At 38.9% G+C, this 23,939-nt stretch overlaps 2 protein-coding genes across 2 annotated transcripts in view; both read right to left on the minus strand.

The window, feature by feature from the left end:
• Window positions 1-377: 377 nt before the first annotated feature.
• Window positions 378-3,007, minus strand: plac8l1 (PLAC8 like 1). Its single transcript, XM_039776656.1, has 4 exons — window positions 2,892-3,007; window positions 1,474-1,706; window positions 1,099-1,235; window positions 378-807 (listed from the first exon to the last, which is right to left on the minus strand). Exons 1-4 carry the CDS (start codon window positions 2,915-2,917, stop codon window positions 676-678), a joined length of 528 nt encoding a protein of 175 aa, XP_039632590.1. The 5' UTR covers window positions 2,918-3,007; the 3' UTR covers window positions 378-675.
• Window positions 3,008-4,440: 1,433 nt separating this feature from the next.
• lars1b (leucyl-tRNA synthetase 1b) overlaps window positions 4,441-23,939 on the minus strand; it is a 28,529-nt gene continuing 9,030 nt past the window's right edge. Inside the window, exons 12-32 of the mRNA XM_039776979.1 lie at window positions 22,620-22,696; window positions 22,221-22,274; window positions 21,935-22,075; window positions 21,699-21,776; window positions 21,380-21,465; window positions 20,605-20,670; window positions 20,283-20,365; window positions 18,773-18,911; window positions 18,071-18,283; window positions 17,694-17,751; window positions 17,227-17,290; window positions 15,722-15,905; window positions 13,623-13,713; window positions 13,237-13,377; window positions 12,271-12,411; window positions 9,067-9,177; window positions 8,327-8,437; window positions 7,295-7,399; window positions 6,216-6,311; window positions 5,835-5,967; window positions 4,441-5,604 (exon numbers count right to left, since the gene is read on the minus strand). Of these exons, the coding sequence (XP_039632913.1) occupies window positions 5,399-5,604; window positions 5,835-5,967; window positions 6,216-6,311; window positions 7,295-7,399; window positions 8,327-8,437; window positions 9,067-9,177; window positions 12,271-12,411; window positions 13,237-13,377; window positions 13,623-13,713; window positions 15,722-15,905; window positions 17,227-17,290; window positions 17,694-17,751; window positions 18,071-18,283; window positions 18,773-18,911; window positions 20,283-20,365; window positions 20,605-20,670; window positions 21,380-21,465; window positions 21,699-21,776; window positions 21,935-22,075; window positions 22,221-22,274; window positions 22,620-22,696 (2,378 nt within the window). The 3' untranslated portion in view covers window positions 4,441-5,398. The remainder of the gene's footprint in view (window positions 5,605-5,834; window positions 5,968-6,215; window positions 6,312-7,294; window positions 7,400-8,326; window positions 8,438-9,066; window positions 9,178-12,270; window positions 12,412-13,236; window positions 13,378-13,622; window positions 13,714-15,721; window positions 15,906-17,226; window positions 17,291-17,693; window positions 17,752-18,070; window positions 18,284-18,772; window positions 18,912-20,282; window positions 20,366-20,604; window positions 20,671-21,379; window positions 21,466-21,698; window positions 21,777-21,934; window positions 22,076-22,220; window positions 22,275-22,619; window positions 22,697-23,939) is intronic.

Consider the following 23,939-nt stretch of genomic DNA (forward strand, 5'->3'; position numbering starts at 1 on the left):
TATAGAAATACATCAATGATGGAAAAAAAAATCTAAAACTTAAATACTATCTATATGTGTTCAACTGGGTTTAATGACTTTAATTATGGCTGTATCTTGAATAAAATTGCCAAAAAAGCTACTTCAGTTTCAATAGTTAAGAGTACTGCCTTTTTAGGGATATAATGAATTGTGTGCACGTAAACATATTCAGAATTAAAGAAAGTTGGCTGGTTTTTTAAAGTTTCTGATGTCTGACAGAGTGGTACCAGATGTTTAGTGCCGTTTACTGACAGTGACAGCTACTGAAACCAAAAAAGCGTGTCTTGCCACCTGCTTTTCTCCCAACTCAATGTACAATGTAGCTGTGAATGATGAATGTGCTGTGTACCAATGAATATTGGTACCAAGTTTATTCATAATATCCTCTCTAAATAGAAGTCCAACAGCAATTTAAAGTTTCAGTTACAATCTTAAAACCTCAGAGTCTGACTTTCGGATTCTTTATGCTGTTTAAAAAGTTCTTTCCAGTCTTCTTCAAATGTTGTAGGACAGGCTTGATTCATTGTCATCCCCAGGGGCATTTCAAACCTTATAGTAATGATTCTTTGTGGTATACATACACCAGTACTCTCAGTTGGACCCTCAAAAGGCTCATTGTAAAAGGCCAGGCCTCATTGACTGTCTTGAGTTTCTTTAGGAGCATTCGAGGGCAGTGGACACATGATAGGTCTGTGTCTTCATCCTCCACTTCATCTCTCTTATCATCTGACATACAGCCAGAGGGTAACAGCAACACACTGTGGTCCAGTCCTCACACACACTTCCCTGTGGATAAACATGCGGACAGGCACACACATACATGCAGAGACATACAGTATAGAAGCAGCACACGTGCACAACCATGAGGTTCATGAAACCATTAAACCATTAAAATTCACTCGCACCACTTAAAGTGAACCTATGAGTGCATTTAGTAATGCTATTGAATTTGTTTTGGTGGAGACCTAAAACCATTTTTTAAAGTCCATCTTTTGGTTTGTCCAAGGACGTTCTTACAACAAATCTTCACTTGCTATGGACAAATATGTTTTTGCACTCGAGTACACACACACTCACCCGAATCTTGTACCGCTCCCTGATCCCAACACGCATGGCAAAAGTGGATCCTGGCAGCAGAGGCATGCACAGACACTCACCATACTGGTGAGCTAAACTCAGGTCCAAACAGCACGGCACCATAGCCCCGAGAACACCTGCAAACACAGGGTAAGCACAATATGTGTGGGTGAGTGATGTGCGTTTGCTTGTGACAGCCAAAAATCCCTTTTAAATGTTTCTGTCAGATGCAAGACTAAATGAAGATGTGTTGGTTCTTCATTTTTAAGAGGTAAAATCATCATACAAAGGATAAGGGAGACAATACAGTTCTGAGTGCTGTGTGAGAAACCTGCGCTTATGAGAATACAGTTTATGCCTCTGTTTTCATGTTACATGTAGTCTTGTCTCTGCAGATGTCAAACAAGCCAGTGCTCCAGTCTCCTCCCGTCTGTGTGATGGTGGTAATGGTTGTCGTGGTGACGCCGAGGCCGGGCTGTGTGAGTACGGGGTGTGTCACTGCAGGGACATTGTTTGACCCCAAGTCATCTTTATTTCCAGTGGTGAAGCCCCCTACTTCCTCCTCTTGAAACGCTGACGCTGAGGCTTTGGTGTCTGACATCCTCGGTCTGAAATTAGATTTTGTCACGTATCTGTCTTTAGATAGATAGTTGATAAATTCACCACGGCTTGTCAAGCCTCCAACAGATACTCAACTGCAAGCTTAATATTAAAGCTATAGTGCGTAGTTTCTGTCTCCCCCATGAGGAATACTAAGTAATGACAACAAAACTGTTGGCGCGTCCACGTGATACAAGCCTTCCGTGACCGCGCACTGCCCCCACGCCCCCTTCACACAGTTGCCTGCAGCCAAGGAGGATTAAAAAAAAACATGATGGACTCTTCAGAAGAGGTAGTGGTGGCCTAAAGGTTAAAGAAGCGAGCTTGTGACTGGAAGGTTGCCGATTCAATCCCCAAACTGACCAGATAAAATCTGTGTGAAAAAGCAGCCCTTGTCCCTCCCTCATTACCACCGCTGAGGTGCCCTTGAGCAAGGCCCTTAACCCCCAGCTGATTGTACTGGGCCGCTTCCAGGTATGTGTAACTGTGTGAATGTGACAGGTTGTCGTTGCAAATGAGAATTTGTTCTCAATCGACTTACCTGGATAAATAAAGGCAAAAATATCTTATCTTCACTTGAGTTTCTGCACGGGAAAGTCACCGGATGACACAATCTTCTGAACATAGCCATACTGAGAAATACAGAGAGAGTTGTGTGGAGCTGATAGTCTTAATTAGCTTTGGAGCAACTCATTTGGCAATGGCTTGAACGTAACCGACGTTCATTAACATCAAAAAGTTACCCACTAAAGCTTTAAGAGTCTCAAATTAGAAGATGAGTCTTCTTTTTTGCTTTTCTGTAAGCAGAAATTTGATTAATTTTATTTTCCTAGAGCAGCATGTTTTGTACTCAGCTGGCCTATGACATTTTAGCAGCACGCCACTACAATTACCCAATTACAATTATCCCAAGCTTACCACTGATACAGCATTTATTCATGCATTCAAGTGATTGAGGCCTTCAGCAACACTTTAATTACTGCATATTTTAATGAAAGCTAAATCAAGTACACATTTAGCAGGAAGAATAGATTTAAGAAATGTTCCTGATTAATAATCATGTATCCTAGAGACATAAAAGAAGAAACAGAATAAGATAAGTTAGCCGTTTGCTGTAATTCCATTGTGCTCAGTGGTGACAACAATGTGTGCTGGTAGGGACCCAAAAAACTAAAAACAAAACAAAGACTTACTGGTCTGTGACTGTTGTCTGCTCCATGACTAGAAGCTACTGGCACCCAGAGAGGGGTGAGGCAAGAGAGGAGAGGAGAGGGTGAGCAGGGAGTCAGCAGGAATGAGGAGGTGGAGGGGGGTGCGGAGTGACACTTCCCCAGTGAGAGGGTGTGTGTCGGAGAAGATAAACCAGCAGTCGGATGGCTCGGCCAGAAGCTGTGTAACAGAGATAAGTGTTTTAGTTGTCTTCTGTCTGTGACTTCACTGCGCCCCCCACCCCCCGTGCTAATACAGCAAATGCAGAGAGGGCAGATACACATCAGGGTGCATGGACATGAATGTCTGGCATCAAATAATCAGATGTGAATGCATGCATACACAAACATACCAGCAGGTCAAAACAGGCTGAAATCTTGTAAAAAATAAAATAAAAAAGTCATTATATGATTACTTGTAAAACAGAACAGAGATAGTCTATCTAAAACTTAGATAAAACTCAGCACAGATGTGAGTAAAGATAAATGTAATTCACATGTATGTCAAAATTATATATACACTCAAAAACATTCAATCTATTTTAAGTTTGTTTGACCTATGACATTCAAAGACATTCATTGTTTCTAGTTGTTTCTATTAAACTGATGTATTTAAAGACATACGGTTACACTTACCTCTTAAGGCAGAAACACAGACTCAGACAGCGAAGCGCTGGGAAACGAAAGATGCGTTTTAGGACCCAAGAAATACCTGGTTCATGTTTAGAGGGGATTGTATGCATTTCCTGTGCTCTGACATTAACCTTTAAATTTAGACTCATTTATAGTGTGTGTGTGTTTGTGTGTGTGCGAGGGTAACAGAAAGCGAGAAGTGAGGGGAGCTTTACGTGGTGGAAGGACATGTAGTGAAACTATCGTGGGTTTGGGTCTTCAGGCTGTTCACTCACATGCATTCATTGGGTTCTAGAACAGTATATGATTAATGGTTAATTTTAATGACTTTGACAAAATGCTAGCTGATTTGCATTGATTATGAAAATTGTTCAATTGACTAATAGTGATCCCTGAACGGAAAGTCGTTCTCCCAAAAGCCCTTTGAAGCAGAGAACCACAGACCAACTGGCAGAGCCAAACCCCTGTAACAGTTTGGCTCTGCTAATTGGTCAACTCAAGCTGAGATATGAATGCAAAGTCTATTTTGTGCTACAATTAAAAAAAACACACAGTTAGCAGTATGCGATCAAACCATACTGAAACATGAGGCCTGGATTGACATACTTTAAAATTTAGCTCCAACAAGCATCCTTTTTTCCCCTCATGTACCATGTCAGTTTTCAAAATCTGGTTTCAGTTTTTTCTTCAAGTTAAAGAAAAAGCTAAAACATTTTGGGCAATAGCTTATTTCCTGAACGGGACCAGTTGCCAGGCAACTTCGGTTTTGCCACGGCTAAGAGCCAATGGCTCTACCAAAACCATGACACAAGTCTTATTCTCGTGGTTACAGTCGTATTTATGTCCTTAGAAAAAATAAAACAGCAAGGAGAGTATAGTGAGAAACCATAGACAAGGTTGCTAAATCTTTCATAAGTTTTATTATTTCTCTGGAGAGCACAAGTCAGACAAGCAACATCCACTGCTAGAAAATAGGAAAGCTGTCTGACAGGCTTACAAAACATGAGGGGATGATATGCCTCACCTTTGATGTATAAAACAACACAGCAGACACATTAGCATCTATATGAAAACAACAGGCATTTAGAGGATGCAGGGGCAGTCTCACAATGTTAGAACATAAAATAAGTAGCTGGCCAGTGACAAAATAGGACATGGTGGTGAATGTTTGTTTGCAGCCAGAACAAAAACTTTATTGAAAGGCTTAATAATACAGATAGTTGATTTATTGCGCATGACATTATACAGGAAAAAAGTGTCCCATAGAGAAAATTACGAGCTTAAATTTAGACATTGAAAAGACAGAACAGAATACATATTCTGTTATTCTCCGATATCAAACCCTTAAGAGAATGTTCACGATATTTTCAAAATTGTATTCTTAACACTATTAAAATAACCTAATCTAAGTACCAAAGACCAATAGAATTTTGAGTTATGATTGAGTTATAAAGATCTGAACCATCTCTGTTCTGTGCAGATCAAACCCAGATCTGAATCAACTGTATGGTTTTGTGAAAAGGACATCCTTTAATGTCCAATTAGTTTAATATATTCCCTTAGGTTGCATTCAGCAGTGAAAAGGTGCAAAACAATGAGAACCTGTGTATGTCAAATTTAACACCATATGCAGTAGCAAATGGTGCAGTACAGAAAGATGAATTATAAAAACAAATATATGCTTGAGTCAGTGTTCTACGGCTTTGAGTCAAAATTACCCATTTTGTTCCAACATTTCATGATGCATTCGAACCTTTCGCAAATAACTCACTGCTGAATGTGCCCACATGTGTCTGTGTGTGTGTGTGAGTGTGAGAGAGAGAGGGAGCGAGAGAGGGAGAGAGAGAGAATATGTTACTCTAATTAACCAGATAAACCAGAGAGTCCCCAATGTCCACAGTGAGGCCGTTGTCTGCCACAGTGACCCTCTTCTCCTCAAGATTGATGTTGAACACAGATTTGTTGGAGATGGTCAGTTTGCCCTGTTCCTCATGTCCCAAGACCGGCACCCGGCGAGGCCCCAGCACAGGGTCCTCGTACCTCATCAACTTGACTCTGGACAGATCTGGTTGAGGGGAGGCCGGCAGGGTGAGAGGAGAGGAGAGGAGAGGAGAGGAGAGGAGAGGAGGCACACCCTTATATAAACTTTGAATCAATGGTTCAGATACATTTTCATCTGTATATATGTACCTCCTCTTTAGATTATAACATTTATTTATGTATATTAAAAGGCCTATTTCGGGTTCCTAACTATTGTTTATGAATTTCTGCTGTATATCCTTTTATCTTACCAACCTTTAATGAGTCTGTTGACCTTGGCTAGCCTACGGATGATGCTGTCTCCGCTGTCCCCCTGTCGAATGTCAACCTTTGTAGAAAACAGGCCATTGAACGGCTGAGGGTTGACCAGGGTCACACACACTCCAGGCTGGGGAAGCAGATGCACGACACAAAACGCACAAACACACAATTTAATTTGATTTGAGTGCACAAACAAACATTTTGTTCATCAGGGACGAACAAACAATACTGCAGATGGGACGCACACTAAAAAAGCAACTAGAGAGACAAACGCAGAAAAACATGAACATATTATGAATGAGAAAAACAGAAGAAAAAAAATGTGTAAACGCTGAAAAGCTAATAGGTGACTGAAAAACAGCACAATGCATTTACCTCTGATCTGAAAACACTGAATGGTTTCCCTGGGCAACAGTCTTCCTTCACTTTTTCGTCAGCCTCAGATGCAAACAAGACGTCAATTTTTTCCAACTGTAGAGGATGTGATAAAGAACGATTATTAGCAGCTCAGTCCAGATAGTGTGTATACAGCTGTGTTTGGTATGCACGCTGGCAAATGCTGATGGTGTTAACCAGGCTCCTGCAGAGATCAGAGACGTAACATCTGGCTTTACGCTAATCTGTCACACATTCCAAATCAGGGATGGTTTTTCAGTTTGAGATTGCATAGAGTAACAGAGAACAAGTAAGAAAAGGTTCAGCATAAACCACGTCTCTGCTGACCACCCTTGCCTGCAGTGTTTGTTCCTCCAAAAAAATAAAAAAATAAAATGATTTAAGGTGGAGTATCATTCAAATCAGTTGAACCCTGAAAAGGTAAAATAAATAAAGAAAGAAAGAATAAAGAAAGAAAGAAAGAAAGAACCCCATTCAAAAGCAGCTTATCTTTAGCGATGATCTATCCGAAACAATTGGGAGTCAGGGTATAGTTTGATGTAGATTATGTAGTTTTCTTTCTGTGGTTAAATCTATACTAGTTTCACAAAAGCTAGCTTGGGTATTAGTTTTCGACTCGGCTAAGCTTCTGTGCAGACACAAGTACTAAGGGCTTTCATGACTGACAAGAGGGCTCAGGATTGTCTCAACTGACTTTTGCAGAAGTGGCGAAACTCAGCTTTAAAGCGGAGGGGTTTTTGAGGAAACCGAAATGCTGCAACTCCATGTTACAACTCAACAGTGTAAAGCCAAACAGATAGTAATCAAGTGAACCTGTTCTGTTTATTGCTCACATTTAAGAGGATACTGAATTATAATACACTACTAAAGCTGAAATGTTTGTTTTTTTTTGCTGTTAGGGGTTTAATTTAGTGTAAGATCGCTAGTTTTTTACTCTGGACTCAGAAAAATGTAGACACCTCAGGGGTTTTCTTTCCGGCTGGGACACACACTTTTGTTTGTGGGGTCATCCTTAAAAGCCATGTCTGATTTTAGGAGCGTTGGATTACAAAACATACCTCTAGAGAATTGGTTAAGTAGACCAGATTTTCCATCACAACTGCCCGCTCATCAAACTCCAGCTCCAGATCCAAGACTCTGGGCCCATTCTTCTCCAGGCTCTCCTACAGAACACAAAGCAGAACCCAAATAGTCAGAAGCAATCACAAAATACAAGCATGAATGATGGACATGAACTCAACTGAGGAATAAACAGGAAGTTAACATGGCCGGATTTCATTTTCTAAATGAAAAAACAAGCAGCAGAAGAATATGAGGAAAATAAATATTTAAGTCACCTATTGAAGAAATAAAGGTTTTAGTTTATTTTTCAGCATTATGAAGAAAGTTCATTGTAATGCTAATGCTGCCGCCATGACATTATTGGAGGAAAAAAGCAGTTATTCCTTCCAAATTGTGAAAGGTGAGAATAAGAATTTTGGACAAAGACATATGGATGTGCAGCCAAGCTGTTGATGGGGCGAAAAAATAACTTGGCAAGCAAACATAAGTACAAGCTGAGACAGCCTGTAAAAAGTGTGTTTTGTAGTCTTTCAATCAATAAAAGTATTCCAGACATTTCTTTGGAATTTTAATGCAACACTGTTGTTCAGTTTTGGCTACCTTTTTGTCATTATTCACCACAAAGAGGAATAAAAAAAAATAATACAAAAAACAGCTTTTGAAGATGCAGACTCCAATCTTTTAACAGAATAACCAGGGAAGACCAATCAGAAGCAGAGCTGTGCACAGAACAAAAGATAAGCCACGTTATGGACAAGTTGAGTAAACAGCTTCATAGGCGGTAAACAAACTCAACTTGAACAAACACAAAAAACACAAAAACACAGAAAGAACTATGAGGGCAAATATGTGTAGAATGGTGGCATTAATAAATTCAATATTTATATATATTTTTTTAAATCTCATAAAAATGACAATTATGCATTGATTGATTGCCCATGTTAGAGGTATAGAAGGATGGCAAAGGGTCAGGATGTGCCTTTACATTGATGCTACTACACTGTCACCCTTACTTTCTCCAGATTTACCTTGATCATGGCTACAAAGGGCATGACTCTCTTCATGTATTTCTTCAGTTCAGGCAGGGCTCCCAACTCGTTTGCTATCACTTTGTTGTCTGGAAGGGCCCCATTGTTGCTCTGGATAGAAATCAAGAAATAAAAAAATAAAAAAGACCGATAACACACACAAACAAGAACACAGTCAGAGATGTACTGGGTAACTGCACAGCATTAATGCACAGCACTTAAACAACCATTTAAGCCTTAAATTCATGGTTTATGTGTTCTTTATCAGTAGTTTATAAAAGGTTGAGGTCATGGCAATTCATCATTATGTATTTCTGTAAGTTTGGGTATATAAAAATATACAGATATACACAATAATACTATTTCACATTGTAATATGTTTATTTTTAATCTTTTGCATGTTTGTGTGCTGCTGCGCATCCCTGTGTGTGTAACAAGCATAGTGTGCATGCGCATTTTTCTAATATAACAATGAAATTCTGCGTCATTGATTTTAGACCAGGTTTTTGTTTGTCAATGGCACAATCATGTTCCGTTGCCGTAAGATAGCAATATGCGAAGAATGCATCTGAACATCGGTCATCGGTCTTAAACTAGCAAAGACACTCGTGTCAGGCTGTGCGCTGCGCCGGTTGCAAGATAGGGAAGGTATTTCAGCCTATCACTACGCTATAGACCCCTGTGCTTTTGCATTATGCAAAAGACTACCGCTGTGTGAATGTTTTGTATTAGTTGCTTACTTTGTAGTGCTTGCCGAGCAGGGATAAGGCACTGTGCTGCCATGGTGGGTAGCTCTTGGCAACGTAGATGGTGCAGTGGGAGGGCTTGGCTGGGGGCTTTGATTCAACCTTCTGTTGGAGGAAAATGGTATAAAAAAAAGAAGCATTTCAGACTCATCTAATGTATCCATATAGTCAGGTACAAAAGACTTCTGTCTGACATTGATATCATTTACAAATTCCCCACACATGTACTTATCTGGTGTTTTTTGCAATGACCTCAGCGACCACTGTTTCATTGCGTGTGTCAAACAGCCTGCCATAATCAATACTAAACTATTATTTTGATAATTTTTGATGAGCAACCGTTCTTACATGAACTGGTCAATGTAAGCTGGTAAAGAGTTAGCCTGATCCCCACCGTCAACGATGTATGTAATCTTGCCAAAGCTTTCAACTCTGTTGACCACTCATACAGACATTGGTGTCACTGATCAGTCACTGGTTTGGTTTTCCAATTATCTCTCTCACCAGGTGCAACGTGTAAGATTTGAATTCATTTTCACCCATTCTCTCCCGGTCACCAGAGGTGCCCCCAAGGCTCCATACTTGGTACCTTCGCAATTCTCCATATATATTAATAACATTCCTCAGGATGCTGGCAATTCACTCATTCACTTATATGCTGATGATACAATTCTTAATGCCACTGGTCCTTATTGTTCAAGTTAAACTTCAAGATAGAGTCTTTAAATTACAGTTGTCTTTTTCCCCAACTCAAACTCACTCTCAATACCTCCAAAACCAAAGTCATGTGGTTTTGTCGTAAGGGTACCATGCTGCAATACCACCTGCAAGGAGTTTAACCATGCAACAAGTCACTTCATATAAATACCTGGGCATCTGGGGCTGGAAACTTCACTTTCATTCTCCATCCACATCTCAAAGCTGCAATCTAAGGTCAAGGCCAAACTCAGCTTCCTTTACAGAAACCGCTCCACCTTCACCACTTCTGCCAAGCTCACTCTCATTCAAATGACCATTCTTCCCATGTTAGATTATGGTGACAATATATAGAGGTTGCGCTTGCAATAACACTATCAAAACTCAACACTTTCTACCACTCTACAGTATCCGATCACCACCTTACTTCTGTCACCTACTGCAGCGAAAGTCCGTCACATTCAATACCCGGTCATCACTTTATATTCAATCAAGCATTCGCAAATCCAACTCTGCCTCTGGTCTCACATATTTTCAATCTGCTGCCACTCACTGGAATGCTCTGCAAAAGATTCCTAAACTGGACAAACTCATTTCCATTTCAACTTTTAAAAACGCCATCTCATCCTTGTTCACCGACATATGCAGTTGCTTTTCCATATAATTTCCCAGCTAAACACTTTTTTATTTATTGCATTTTGCACTGTGGGTCCGAGAGGACTGAAATTTCATTTGTGCCGTATGTCATGCATGTATCTGACAATAAAGCGGACGATGAAGCTCTCCCTTTCTTATTCACCCATGTACCTGTGCACATATCTCACTATACATGTTGAATGCTGTCTGTGTTGTATTTTAAATTGTATTTTATGTCATTTCAAACTGTGTGTATGTCTAACGTTCTTTATTTCCTAGCCCTCCTTCCCTTCCCCTAAATGGCTTTGTCATTTGTCAGGCTGCCATTGTAAATAAGAACCTGTTGACTTGCCTGTAAAAATAAATGTGAAATGAATAAACTGTGTTGTTTTTGCGTGTGTGTATGTATGGTCTTCTACAATGAAGGCAATCCGTGAACTTATAAAATGTGACAGCTGTTAAGACTACTCTATTCCTGCACTCCATGCACGCCTATATGCGTGTTCCCACAAATGAGTCTTGATGGGACAGTAAATTACTATAAATTAAACATCATCAAAAAGAGATAAAGCTGCTCAATGGACATACAGTGCAAATAAAAAACATTTTACCTTTACAGTGGCAAGGCATTCAACCTTTACAATGCTGTTGCAGATAACTACGTTTTTCGGTGTCATTCATGAAACTGAGGGGGTACATTGTATTGTGTTGGTGAAGGAAGTTTTTTACCCTTAGGTCGCATAAAGCACATCACTATACTACTACTACTACTACTACTACTACTACTACTACTACTACTACTACTAAAAATCAATCATCACATGTATTTGATCATCAATTAATTCTAATAGGACATTCACAAAACCATGAGTCTTGTAAATTAAAAAATAAAAAGTAAAATTATGGTAGCATGTCCTCCGATGGTGCCATCCAGACTCTTCCGTCTTTCCCCGGTCTTCTTTTACCCCATCTTGCCTCCATGGCAACAAAACATTTACAGCAAGTCGTGGTGTGTGGAAGCCTGAAATATTGGCTGTCTCAAGTCTTGTCAATACTTATTTTTTTTGCCTTTCTCCCAGTTGCCTACAGCCACTTATCGAAGTGCCAAACTGTTACCAAACAATAGACTTACTAACCTACTGTTAACACAACACAGACTTAAGTCATCAAGTGCATTTAAAGGGATAGTCACGTCAATTGTATTCATATAGTCCAATATCACAAAATACTAATTCCTATAAACTTAGAGCAGGATTCAAGTAGACCTCATTTTTTGTTCAAAACAATCTTTCTGCATTGTCCTCAAATGGAAAGTATATGACAATCAGTAACAAGGTAACTCTTTATACTTTTTTTTTTTTTTTTTTTTACAATTCCAAGCACATAAAATGTATAGATTTAGTAAAGTAAATACCTCCTTGATCTTTTTAATTCGCAAAGAACAAATAAATCTGGTAATCATTTCTAAACAGCTAATATTATAGATTGTAAAGATTGTATACTGGATTCTGACATGATAAAATGCTATTCAACAATAACTCTACTTTAGGCATGCCTCGTGATATTTTCCCTCTTCTTATTGTGTTGTTTTTATAATTTTCTGCCTCATTGTGCTCCTCATCAAAGAACCATAAAACAGTTAAACAACACCTGAGGGAGAAAAGACTCAACTCTGCCTCAGATTCAATTACCAAACTTAATGCACTTTGAGATAAGTGTTAATGTTGGATTTAATAAAACAATAAAAAAAAGAAGGCAATCAATTCTGAAGTCAATATTCATTTTCAGAATTACTTTAAAATGCTATTACAGTAGTGAAGTGCAGTGGCAGTGAAGCATGTGAAACAACACAGACACATTTCTTACTTTGTTTTTGGGGGGCTGCATGTACGCTTTGAGTCTCAGTCGGAGGTCGTGTGCGGTTTCCATCAGGTACTGAGAGGAACGAATCAGAATCTCGTCTACCGGACCCGACACAGGCCATGATGCCTTCATCAGAGAACTGGTCTATAAGGAAAAGAGAGATAGGAAAGAAGTGATGGTGGATGAGTGAAGAGGAAAGATTTTTAAACAGTTTGAGGTCCAGCAGAGCTTTAGAATCCTAACTACACAGCCAGGTCACACCACCTTCATAACAAAACAAGGCACATGCCATATTTACTTAAGGTAGGCACACGCCATATTTACTATGTGTAAGAATACCAGACTGATGTGTGGAACACTGAGTGCCTCTTTACTGTAGCTCTTTAGCTAGCAGTGCCAAACACATTATTGAAAAAAAAACACTAGTTGTGGGGCTTTTGTTGTTGCTAAGCGACAACCGGAAAAAACATCTCCAGAGCAGCAGCACTCTTTCATATTCATAAATTTGAGTGTTAAAAATATTCTTGGCTCTCTGTGCAGTTGGGAGTGTGCAACAGTGAGTGCATTCTTTTCATACTGATGAGAAAAAGAAGCCCATAGTGTGTAGATTGGCTCCTGGTGGACATGTACACCAACAGAGGGAATGTGTGTGTTAGTAGCCATTTCACACAAGTAAATGAGCACTGGGAAAAGCACTACTGCAGACCTACATGAAGTAGGTTTTCTCAGCTTGATCCCAGGTGTATTTATGAATGTAAATGAACACCGGAAGAATACATGTTTCTTTCACAGTATTTCTCTTTTACTCGCAAGATAAACACAATAGACAGAAGGAACTAGAGGACGAAAGTCACATTTGTACTCACAGTCAGATGGCACATGCAACTCAGAACATGAAACCCACGTTATGATGACAAATTTGTGTTTTCTTTTCAAAATCTTTTTATTGATAAATCCATATTTTCTTACCTTGCCAAGCAGACCCCAAGTGTATTCACAAAGGTGTGGGCAGATGGGGGCCAGCAGCAGAGTTTGTCTCTCTATGAACTGGAAGACAAGGTCTCTGTGCATGCCCTCAATAGCCAGCTCACGATACTTATCCTTGGCTGCCTGCATACATAGACAACAGCAGTTTAAAAGGTCATCAACATATGTGATTTCTACATTATCCCAGACACTATCTTCAGGCCAGTGAATTCACCACCTCAGTCATGTTATGCTCCATCTACTGCAGTATTCATAATAATATCATCATAAAATGCTTATGGAGGATGAAAAGCATGCTTGTCTTGGAAGACATAAAAATGATTAAGCGTAAATTAGAGTGTGGTTTTTATAATGGACATTTTACTTACCTGGAACTCAAAGAAGCCACTCTTCAGAGCCTCCTTGTACATCATCCTGTCATAGTGCTGCTCTGTCTTCAAGATGCCTGCGTTCATCTCGCTAGACAGACAGGACACAAAATCCTTGCAATCACTCTGCAAGCCAGTTTATCATGAACTTTTCAGCACTGAGAGTCTAAATGGAAGGGGAATAGGGCTGCACAATTTGGAGAAAAAGTCATATAGCGATTTACAATGCTGTGATTACGATATAATGTTATCACGAGTCTACTTGCTTGATTATCAAGGAAATGCACCAAATACTAATATTTTGAAATGTGTATTTCTCAACTTGAACATACAAAGTTAAACGAAAAATACATACATAAATAAAATACATAAACAATTTTTTTTAACTAACTTAATAACAAAAAGCTATCTTTTCAAAATAGACATTTTTACGTTGTTACGAGGGTTGCGCAATTCAGAGGGCAGATTCAACGTTGATTAAACACAGAACCATAAATCAGGCATTAGTAAAGGCGACATGGGGCGCTGAGTGAGTGACATCGGTGTGCGAGTGGTGAAGCGAGGAGAGTGACTGTCAGTGGTGTCGGACTTAGCGACTGTAGCTGCTGTGTGAGGAAAAAAGCGAGAGGAGAAAGAGATAGCAAAGACGATGTAACGTGAGTTAACAGTGAACAGTAAAAACACCAAGCTTCTAAAGACACAGTGGCTTCATCTGTTGTTAATACTGTCAGTAAAGTGAAGGGTGATACAGCGTGGAGACTGCAATGCACACAGAGACTAGAGTGTCACGCGCACAGCACACCTTTTTGTTTACTCAAATCGCACAATTTTTGCAGTTATGTAATTGCAGAGTGACATGGTGATTGGGATAAGATACATTATTACACCCTAAAGTGTGATTTATGTTCCTGCTCCACGCAGAGCTTTCGCCGTAGCCTACGTTAAGTGGCCTGAAGTTTATACTTTTGGTGTGTGTGTCGATCTCTTTAAGAGAATAGCAGGGCGGGGTGTGTGTGTGTGTGTGTGTGTGTGTGTGTGTGTGTGTGTGGGGGGAGTGTGTGGTAGAGCGAGTGAGAGAGTGACTGTGATTATTAACTCTAGCGGTATAGTGAGAGAAACAAAGTGTATCCCCTGTGCTTTCTGACCAAGGTGGGAAATCTGTAGCAGGAAGTTAACCCTCTCCTTGATTTCATGTTGTTTATGGAGAAGGAGAACCAGGAAATGAGTAGGGGGAAATTCAACGCTACCAAGCCACAGCTGAGAGACGTGCGTCACTGCGACGTGTAGTTAAATTTTTCGAGAGGTGCATGTCAGGTTACAGGGCCACGTACCATGTACCTACGTACGTAGCCACGGCGTTGATTAAACACAGAAGCATAAATCACACTTAAGGGGAACCATACAAACTCTGAAGGAATGGCTTACTTCTACTTGTCTAGTTTTTTTGCCTTTGAGTGCCAACTGGCCACACAGAATATCCTATTTTTTACCTTAAAAAAAAAAAAAAACTCAATTCACCTAAGGTCACAAAATACACTGTAATAGAACATCTTAATCAAATTAATCTCTCTTATTTCTGCTCAATATAGACTAGAGCTGAAATGATTTGTAGACCCAGTGAGTAGTTAATTAAAAAATAAAAACAATTTTAATAATAGAAGAATCTCTTAATTGATATTTTGAATTCCAAACATTTGTATGTTTCAGTTTCACCAATGTGGGCAATTGCAGCATTTCCCCACCTCATTTCAATAGTAAATAAACAGCTTTGGGTTTTTCACTTCAAAGACTTAATAATTTATCAATTAATAAAAAAAGAAAAATTTAAATCATTATTTCAGGCTCAAAATCCTCGTTATCAATTTAACTACAAATTCATGCTTCTCATATCTATTCCTACATCCACTGACAAGACTCCGTTGTTCAAGGATAGGGAGTTATCACAAATAAAATTCAGCTTTGTATTCCCTGTCTCCTTGATCTCAAAACCCACGTACAGGGCCTTGTTTAATGTGGTATCCTAAATAATTTATGAGAGCTATACTGTATATCTTTGTACCAGCGATACCACCCTGTCTTATATGAATTCCTGCATCTACCTGGCAAAGACCCGATCGTTGAAAGTGTCTGCAGGTCCTGTCCTCAGGTTGTTCTGGTTGGCAATCATCTCCTTCACCCACTCCACCCAGGTGTAGAGGCGTAGGATGCCAGCGTCAGCCATAGTCTCTACAAAGTTGGCGTCCTCCACTGTGTCCCCAGCATCGGCGAGAGCCAGACGCATACCTGGGAGAGGAAATTTATAGGTGTGTTAAAACAGCAGGAAGACAGAACAGGTGCAATATAACATGTGGGAAGGTGATTTGTAGTTAATTTTTCAGCGCAAAAACATCCAAATATCCAACTATACCCTCAATCGGTAAACACTAAACCTAGCACTTCATTTCTCTTCTTCAAAATATTTAGACAACCAGGTCAAGTTCTGAGGCTTTGTGGAAATCTCCAGTCTAGAAAACTTTAAATACCCAGCAGATATCACCCCTCAAGCTCTTAGACAGGAATTCAACTTTCCTTCATCTATCGGCTGTCATTTCATCCCACAGCAGGACAGCTTCTACAGATACACCAGACACATCTATCTATTATTCAGCTCGTTCAGAACATAAAGAATACGGAGGGTAGATATAATAACCAACAACAAACGAAAAGGATGGATCGGCCAATCTTGAGGTATACTGAGGGCAGGAGGGATACAAGGGTTAACCCATGTCCCTACCAGGTATAGATGAAAAAAATCAGAAAACAATAGTTGGAAAACAGACAGAAAAACAAATAAACATATGGAGATGAACAACACAATGCTTAAATTTTCCAAAATGGATTATATATATTAATTATGCCTCAAAGGACCCCCCGAACATATGGCTTTTGTTTTAAATTACACTTTCAGAAACACATTCAGCCACTGTACATCAAGTCATTCTTGGTCTCACTACTCCTTAGTGAAAATCTTCCTCTCAAGTTCCTATAAATATTTAATTTAGAGTCTATACTTTTCTTCTTTCCTCAGTATCTTGTTGCCCTGTGGAGAGACCAAAAGGCGGTACTGCTTTTTTGGAAAGGCGATCAAGCAAATCTGACACAAGTGATAAGAACACTTCTATTGCAATGATATCATGAAGCTGCTGTACCTCAAATTAGTTGTTTCTGACAGAGAGCTCATGGTGAATATACACTGCATTGCTGGGTACACTTTGATTTAAGCATACATTATTATACAGAAACTAATTACTAACAGAGCAGTATAAGTGATCCATCCAGTGTATACCCAATAGCTCATAGCACCCAATATCAACACCTCAGCTATCTTATGAAGATGGGGCGTTTTCTAATTATCTTCAGCACAGGATAAAGGATGTATAATTATTCCATTATGTATAATAAGTGTAATGGCCCATTTACTATGAAAAGACTTTGTAATCTGTTCGAAACATACACCTGATGAGTTTTGTCTCCCACGTTTAAATAAAACATGACCGAGATAAGAGCGAAAAGGATCAGAAACATAACACAGGAGGGAGATAAATCAAGAAGAAATTGAGTGTACCGTCTGCTGAGAACTTGTCAATGGCTTGGCAGAGAGTAAGGAAGTTTCCAGTTGATTTGGACATCTGGTGAATTGAAAAAACAGATGTTAGCAGCCTGACTCTTTCAAGCATGCACACCCACACAAGTTCATTATAAAGCTTAGTGAAATAAAACCATTGAACAGCAGACTGTCTGTGTTTTAAAAAAAAAAAAAGGAAAAAAGAAAAACAAGTCAACAGCACATAGAGTAATTAAAATTCTTAACAGCATCAAACACTTTATCTAATTACTGGCACATACAAAGAGAAGTGTTTAAATACAAAGGTTTTCTGTAAAATATAACAAGGTTAATATTGTTATTTAATGTTCAAATAAACCAGACAAACGACCACATCAGATGGAACCAGACCTTTTCTCCTGAGATTATAACCTTAGTATCAACATAAGAGATTCATTGAAATGTATTCAGAATAGTATTTGACACACCTTTTCAGAGTTAAGGAGCAGATGTCCGTTGGCTCGAACTGCTTGTGGCCACTTCCCACTGTAGACGAAAGAGAATGTTCTCATTAGTGTCGTCTTCATCATCATCATCATAATAATCAAGTAAACCCTAATATAAAATCAAACGTAACACTATAAAACCTTTTAAATCCATTACTATTTCCACAGCAGAACAAATTTAGCCTGGGGGATATGTTTAAAATCATTATCATCAATCACATATCAATTAATCACATAAATGGTTAATGCAATAACTTGATCGTAAATCACCTGGATGCTATGAATTAAAACACCTGCCTTTTAATCCTCATTCATTCGCTCCTACTCTTTGTACTGGTCAATCAAGCAGGCACACTCACTTGTCTTTGGGCCACATAGCCACATGGTTGTAGAGGAAGTAAGACAGGTGGTTGGGCACCAGGTCTTTGCCAGACACACGGACGTCCACAGGGTACCAGTACTCAAACTCCCTCCTCAGCCTCTGTAGACGCTCTTTAGGGATGTCTGTCTTGGGGAAGGGAGACGTCTTAAAGAAGATGAAGTCCCACACCTCTTTGGTCATCTGCTCCGGCCTGTGGGAGAAAAGAAAAAGAAAAAAAGACAAGAATGGTCAAGGGTAGAACGATGGATGTATTGGGTTAAAGCAAGGTAGAAGAGAAGTAATTAAATGCAGCATATGAGAGTGTGTTTCACTTCTCTTTGCCATTTTATCTTAGTCCTGGGGAAGAGATTTGAGGATACTTACTGTAAATGAACATTGAGCTATGAATTGATTTTTCTAAACTGTTTCTGAAATGCATCATTTGTCATTGAGTAGACGTTTAATTTATTTGTTTAATTTCCCAAGCAACAAATTGACTTTGTCTGAAAAGCAACACCTCTCATTTGAAATGATTACATTTTGTTTTTAAATTGGAGTCTTTTCTCCCTCAGGTGAACCACGTCTATGGTTGTTTGAAGGCAGAAAGACAAGGACAAGAGAAGGAGAGGAGACAGAGTGAATCAGTTAGGGTTTAATCCTTGTTTATTCTAGGGAGCGTGTGTGTGTATTGTGTCCATACTTAATGCCCAGTGGTGAGGCTCCCTGTCCGTTGAGCACACCTCCCTGGAGGAGGTGGGCTACAGTGTAGTAAGCCATGTAGATTGTGGAGTCCGATAGTGACTCAATCAGCCACTGCTCGTCCCAAGGCAGCCGTGTTCCTATAGTAACCAGGAGGCAGGCAGGCAGGCAGGCACACACACACACACACACACACACACACACACACACACACACACACACACACACACACACACACACACACACACACACACACACACACACACACACACACACACACACACACACACACACACACACACACACACACACACACACACACACACAATGATTAAGAAAGACAATTGTTGTCTCCTCTGAGCTGACACAATCTTTTGTTGCAGTTGCCATCTTGTCAATCTGGTTACATTCTGCTGCCAAGAAAAACACTAAAGCAATGGAAGAAGTCCTTGGCTTCATTGTGTTATCCTTGGGGGAAAAAAGCAGAGATGTAAATCTTGTATTGTTCAATAAACTAAACTCAACCAAACCACAAGTGGCTAACCTGCTGCTTTGACAGACACCACTAACTTTTTTTTCTTCACTCGCTGATTTGCTGCTTTTCCTCAAATTTAACAAAATTACTGCAAGCCTGAGTAGTACCAGTAGCTCCATAAATATGAGATCTGATCAACATTAAATATGAAATGTTAATATGAATGAAAAATAAAAGCAACTACTCTAGCACACTTTTTTCCATTAATTTGAATTTAAGAGAATAAACAATATCTCACACAAATAATTACACATATTTTTTAAATTATTATTAATAACCATAGGTGTATATACTTTGTGACTGGGGTACAATCTGTCTATGGCTTATGGGTTTCTCTGCAATCAAAACGATCTATAAACTAATTTTCTCTGTGATCACTTATACTTTAAATACAAACTTAATTTGCATATATACTTTTGAGTTTTCAGTGTATAACTATTTTAGTTAGTTTGTTAAGGAAAATAGTGAAAATATTAAAAGTATGTTTTGCTTCCACAAGTGAGACAGAAGTGAAAGAAATTTGCACAACCTGCAGGTAGCATACCAGAATGTCTGGTATGCTGGTTGGTGAAACTTGTGCTTCATATTCTGAAAATGTGTGGAGAGATTTCTACAGTAAAAGTCGACAACAGACCTAGACTGTACTGCACTGGCCTGTACTGTATGCCAGCTGGCTCTCAATCTGCATCCATTCTTGTATAAACAGAAAGGCAGACTGTTGCTAGGTGCTTCATTATCAGTCCTCTGTCTCCATCTATAGACCAAAAACATCAGCCATACTATACTAGTTTAAAAAACTTTAAGTCCTGTTCATCTTTGGCAGGGTGGTACATTTAATCTTAATACAAGAAACAATATTACCTTTAAAATACACAGCAATGATAGAAGCAACAGAGTTGTATAGGTCACCTACATTACCAGTTACTGCAGTCCTGACACTCATTCATACACACAAACCATAGAGGCAAATGCTCACCAAGTCCGTAGGTACGAGAGCAGGCATGCTCCTGTAGCCAGGCCAAAGTTGCCTCAAAGTTCCTCCTGGTCTCTTCACAAAATCTGTGTAGTGTGGTGCAAAATAGAGATCATTAAATCACAGGAAGTGGATGTAGACTTTGTAATCAGATTTGTTTTCAGCATGATAGTAACAGACAATACATAAATTAAATGCATTTTCTACACTCCATTCTATATTGTCTAGACCTTCACAGTAGGCCCCAAAAGCACAGAAAAAAATACTGCAGAAAGCAAAATATGACAGGGAAGGGAATTGGATACGTCAGAGGTCAGTGTCTTACGTTTCCAAAGACTTGAGGACTTCATTGGCCTGCTGTTTCCACTCTGCATCCCCATAGTCCAAATACCTGAAAGACACATAGCATTAGCATGCTGCTAATCTGCTAACCAAAGAAAGCCCAAAGGGCATGAGATATTTTACAATAGGGCTGCAAAATATATATATATATATTTTTTTAAATCATCCTCACAATATCAACTGCCACAATATACACCTCGCAAAAGGCTGCGACATATCACAATAGACACTCAGAGTGAGTTAGTTGAAAAATAAATATCAGTAGAAAACTGCACTTTAAAATGTAACTGTTTTTGGTGGCGTTGTTTATATTCAATTCAATGTTCAATTTGTTCAATAGAAGAATGTTGGAAATTTTTTCCTTTTATTTATTTTATGGTTTAAATTCAACCAACAATCTGTTGTATTTAAGCAGAATACTGAAAGCAGCAGAAATATAGAAGCGAGTTACACTTTATTATTAACATTACAGCATATCACATATTTTCCTCATATTGTGCAGCCCTATACTACGCTTAAAAATACAGACCATCTCCAATCATCTTGGTCATAATTTATTAAAAGTTTCACAGCATGAACCCATTTAACAAAAAACTATAAAAAAAAAGAAAAAAAAAAGATTATTCACTTAAATTCCCCTAGTTTCTATCACACTACCATGCAGCTTCAGATCCACTTAGGGCAAATCATTTTCTGTTACAAATGAACACACTTTAGGCTTTATAGTATAAAGACTTTAGTGTTCACTTGGCACTCACCACTGGTCACAGAGAGCCACCACACACTCATCGGCTGAACGCGACATGACCTGCTTTTCTGGTTCCATGTAGATCATGGCGTCACCCTGTAATACATTAGTACAGTGCCAACATCATTACAGGTAAATAGTAAATACAGATCAAACATCTAACAAACATGGCATATGTGTGCACATGGCACACCTCTGAAATACTATGTAACAGTGCACAGACATAAGGAACACCAAACAATCCAAGATAAAGTCACAATTAAAAGTTGTTGTGCCAGATATACTTTTTGTTTTTTGTTTTTTTGCATTAGAAACAAAGATTGTCTTACCCTATCAACCATCATCTTTTGGATGGGTTTTTTGACATCCTGGACCTTCTGCCCCTTGTAGCCATCGACCAGCATGATCTGAGACAGGAATAAGGAGTAAGGAATAATTTAGTCTAGCCTTAAAGTGTGGAGATATATCACACAAGCTGCAAACCAAAAGTTAAATCCACAAAGGGGGTTGCATTTTGCTGACTTATGCAGTTGTTTTTAACTTATTAACCACTAAGTCGACTCACCCCTTCATAAAATCCCTTCAGGTAAACTTTCTCTTTGGCCTCAGCCAGCTTCTCCTTGTCATTCTGGCTCTGGATCTTCAACTCATCACACACCAGAGGAGCAGATAGGTTACCATAGCCTGGAATCTCTATGATGGGGACCTAACATGTGCACACACATATACATAACACACACATTAAGGCTCCATTAAGCAACTCAATATGTTCTCACGTGTCTTTTTTACTTGAATTGGTTGAGTCTATGCAACCTGACAAAAATCAAACTGATATTTGCTGATCAGCTTACCGGCTCAAAAGGCAACACCATTTTGTCCTCGATTCCATACTTCTCCCGTAGAGCCTTTTGAAAATGCAAGCATTTAAAGCTACATTAACGAAATGCAAAAATTAAGTGCATGCTTAAACAATGGATGCATCTTTAAATGGTTCATCCTGAAGAACTAGGGGTTTGGTTTTGGCTACCTGAACTTAAGCAAATAATACAGTAGACTACTGTAATTTCATAGGACAATCTGTTTCATTGTTTCAAAATCAACATTTCAAAATCTTAATTTCCAAATTGCATTTGATGTTTCAGATGGGCTCTGTTGTCTGTGTTTCTCTGCAGCAGATTTAATTTGAGGTATGAAGGCTTACTGAATGGCAGGCAGCATAGTAGACATTTTTAAAAGGTTTGTAACATCACCTGTTTTTTCTTGATGTCTCTGAGAGCAGCAATGTCATCGGGAGCATCAGAAGGCACACTGGTAACTACCCCCGTACCTGAGGAAACCGTGGACAAAGCAAGAGGCCAACACATAAAATGTATTTATGCACACCAGGTAGTAGGTTTCTCATGTAATGTACATTATACACATTCAGTGCTATTGCTCATTGCCCCCACATTTCATTAACTGCCGAGCAGTTACACTGTAGCAACTAACTAAATGTGAAGAACAAATAAACATGATCTGGTAACTGATGAATGTCACAGGTCGACCCAGACACACTCGCTTATTGCTCCACCAGAATGGACACACCAGAATGGACACACTTCATACAAGAGATTTCACAGATCATTTTAAGTCATCCCGAAATTCCAATTAACCCTTGTGTTGTCTTCCCATCCACCATGAACTTGTTGTCCTTCTGGGTCAAAATAAAAAAAAATATTTTTTGCGCTTTTTTTTAAACGTTTTTGTCACTTTTTTTCGACACTTTTTAAATTCATGGTCTATATACCTACTTGACTAATAGTTAAGATCATAGGATGTTGAGTAAATCACAGACTGGTTTATGTGAACGTTTAGTCAGGATGCTGTTTTAAACCATTTAAACATGTTTTTTTCAAATACTATAAAATTTAGTAAAACAACCAAAATTCAATGGAAGTATTAATTTTACCTGCGAAGAATGTTGTCTGGGTTCCATACAACGTATTCTTTTTTAAACGGGTCAAATTTGACCCGAAGACAACACAAGGGTTAAGGCTTTTTACAAAGATTCATCAAGAGGCCACATGGGAGCAAACCCCTCAAGCACCACAGACCAGAAAACAGATAATAGTGACTTCTAAAAGAACAGAGGCACTCTGTGTGCAATTAGATCCATTTGATATGTTTACAAATGTTCTCCCTCAGGTCAAAAGCGTAGCCATTAATCCAGTCCTTTGACATCATAGAACAGCACTTTATAAATTCTATGGTGACCTTGGCCTGCTATTTTGAGACTCCCCAATACTTTTCCGTAAACGTCTCCAAGAATATCTAAGACAAGGTGGAATAATATTCTGCGAGAGTGATACCTAAAGCAATAAGAGCAGGAATACATTATCCTTTTTTTTTTTTTTTTTTTTTTTTAAAACACAGACAGATATAATGTCAAATGCATTTAACTGAAGTTGAAGTTGGCACATAAAAAAGAAAGTAAAGGGTCCCCACTCAATATTGTGACTGCTGTAAGCAACGCCGGAAAAAAAACCTACTGCGATGCTTTAAAGTGCTCATATTATGCTTTTTGGCTTTTC

Source organism: Perca fluviatilis, chromosome 16 (assembly GCF_010015445.1).
Source record: "Perca fluviatilis chromosome 16, GENO_Pfluv_1.0, whole genome shotgun sequence".
NCBI classification, from domain to species: domain Eukaryota; kingdom Metazoa; phylum Chordata; class Actinopteri; order Perciformes; family Percidae; genus Perca; species Perca fluviatilis.

Bases quoted from the DNA above. Each gene is read 5' to 3' on its own strand.
- plac8l1 (XM_039776656.1), bottom strand. From the start codon at position 2,917: ATGGAGCAGACAACAGTCACAGACCA. The intron at 1,707-2,891 runs GTAAGTCTTTGT...ATCTAATTTCAG, and splicing joins CAGACAACAGTCACAGACCA to ACCGAGGATGTCAGACACCA. The intron at 1,236-1,473 runs GTAACATGAAAA...CTGTGTTTGCAG, and splicing joins CTGCAGAGACAAGACTACAT to GTGTTCTCGGGGCTATGGTG.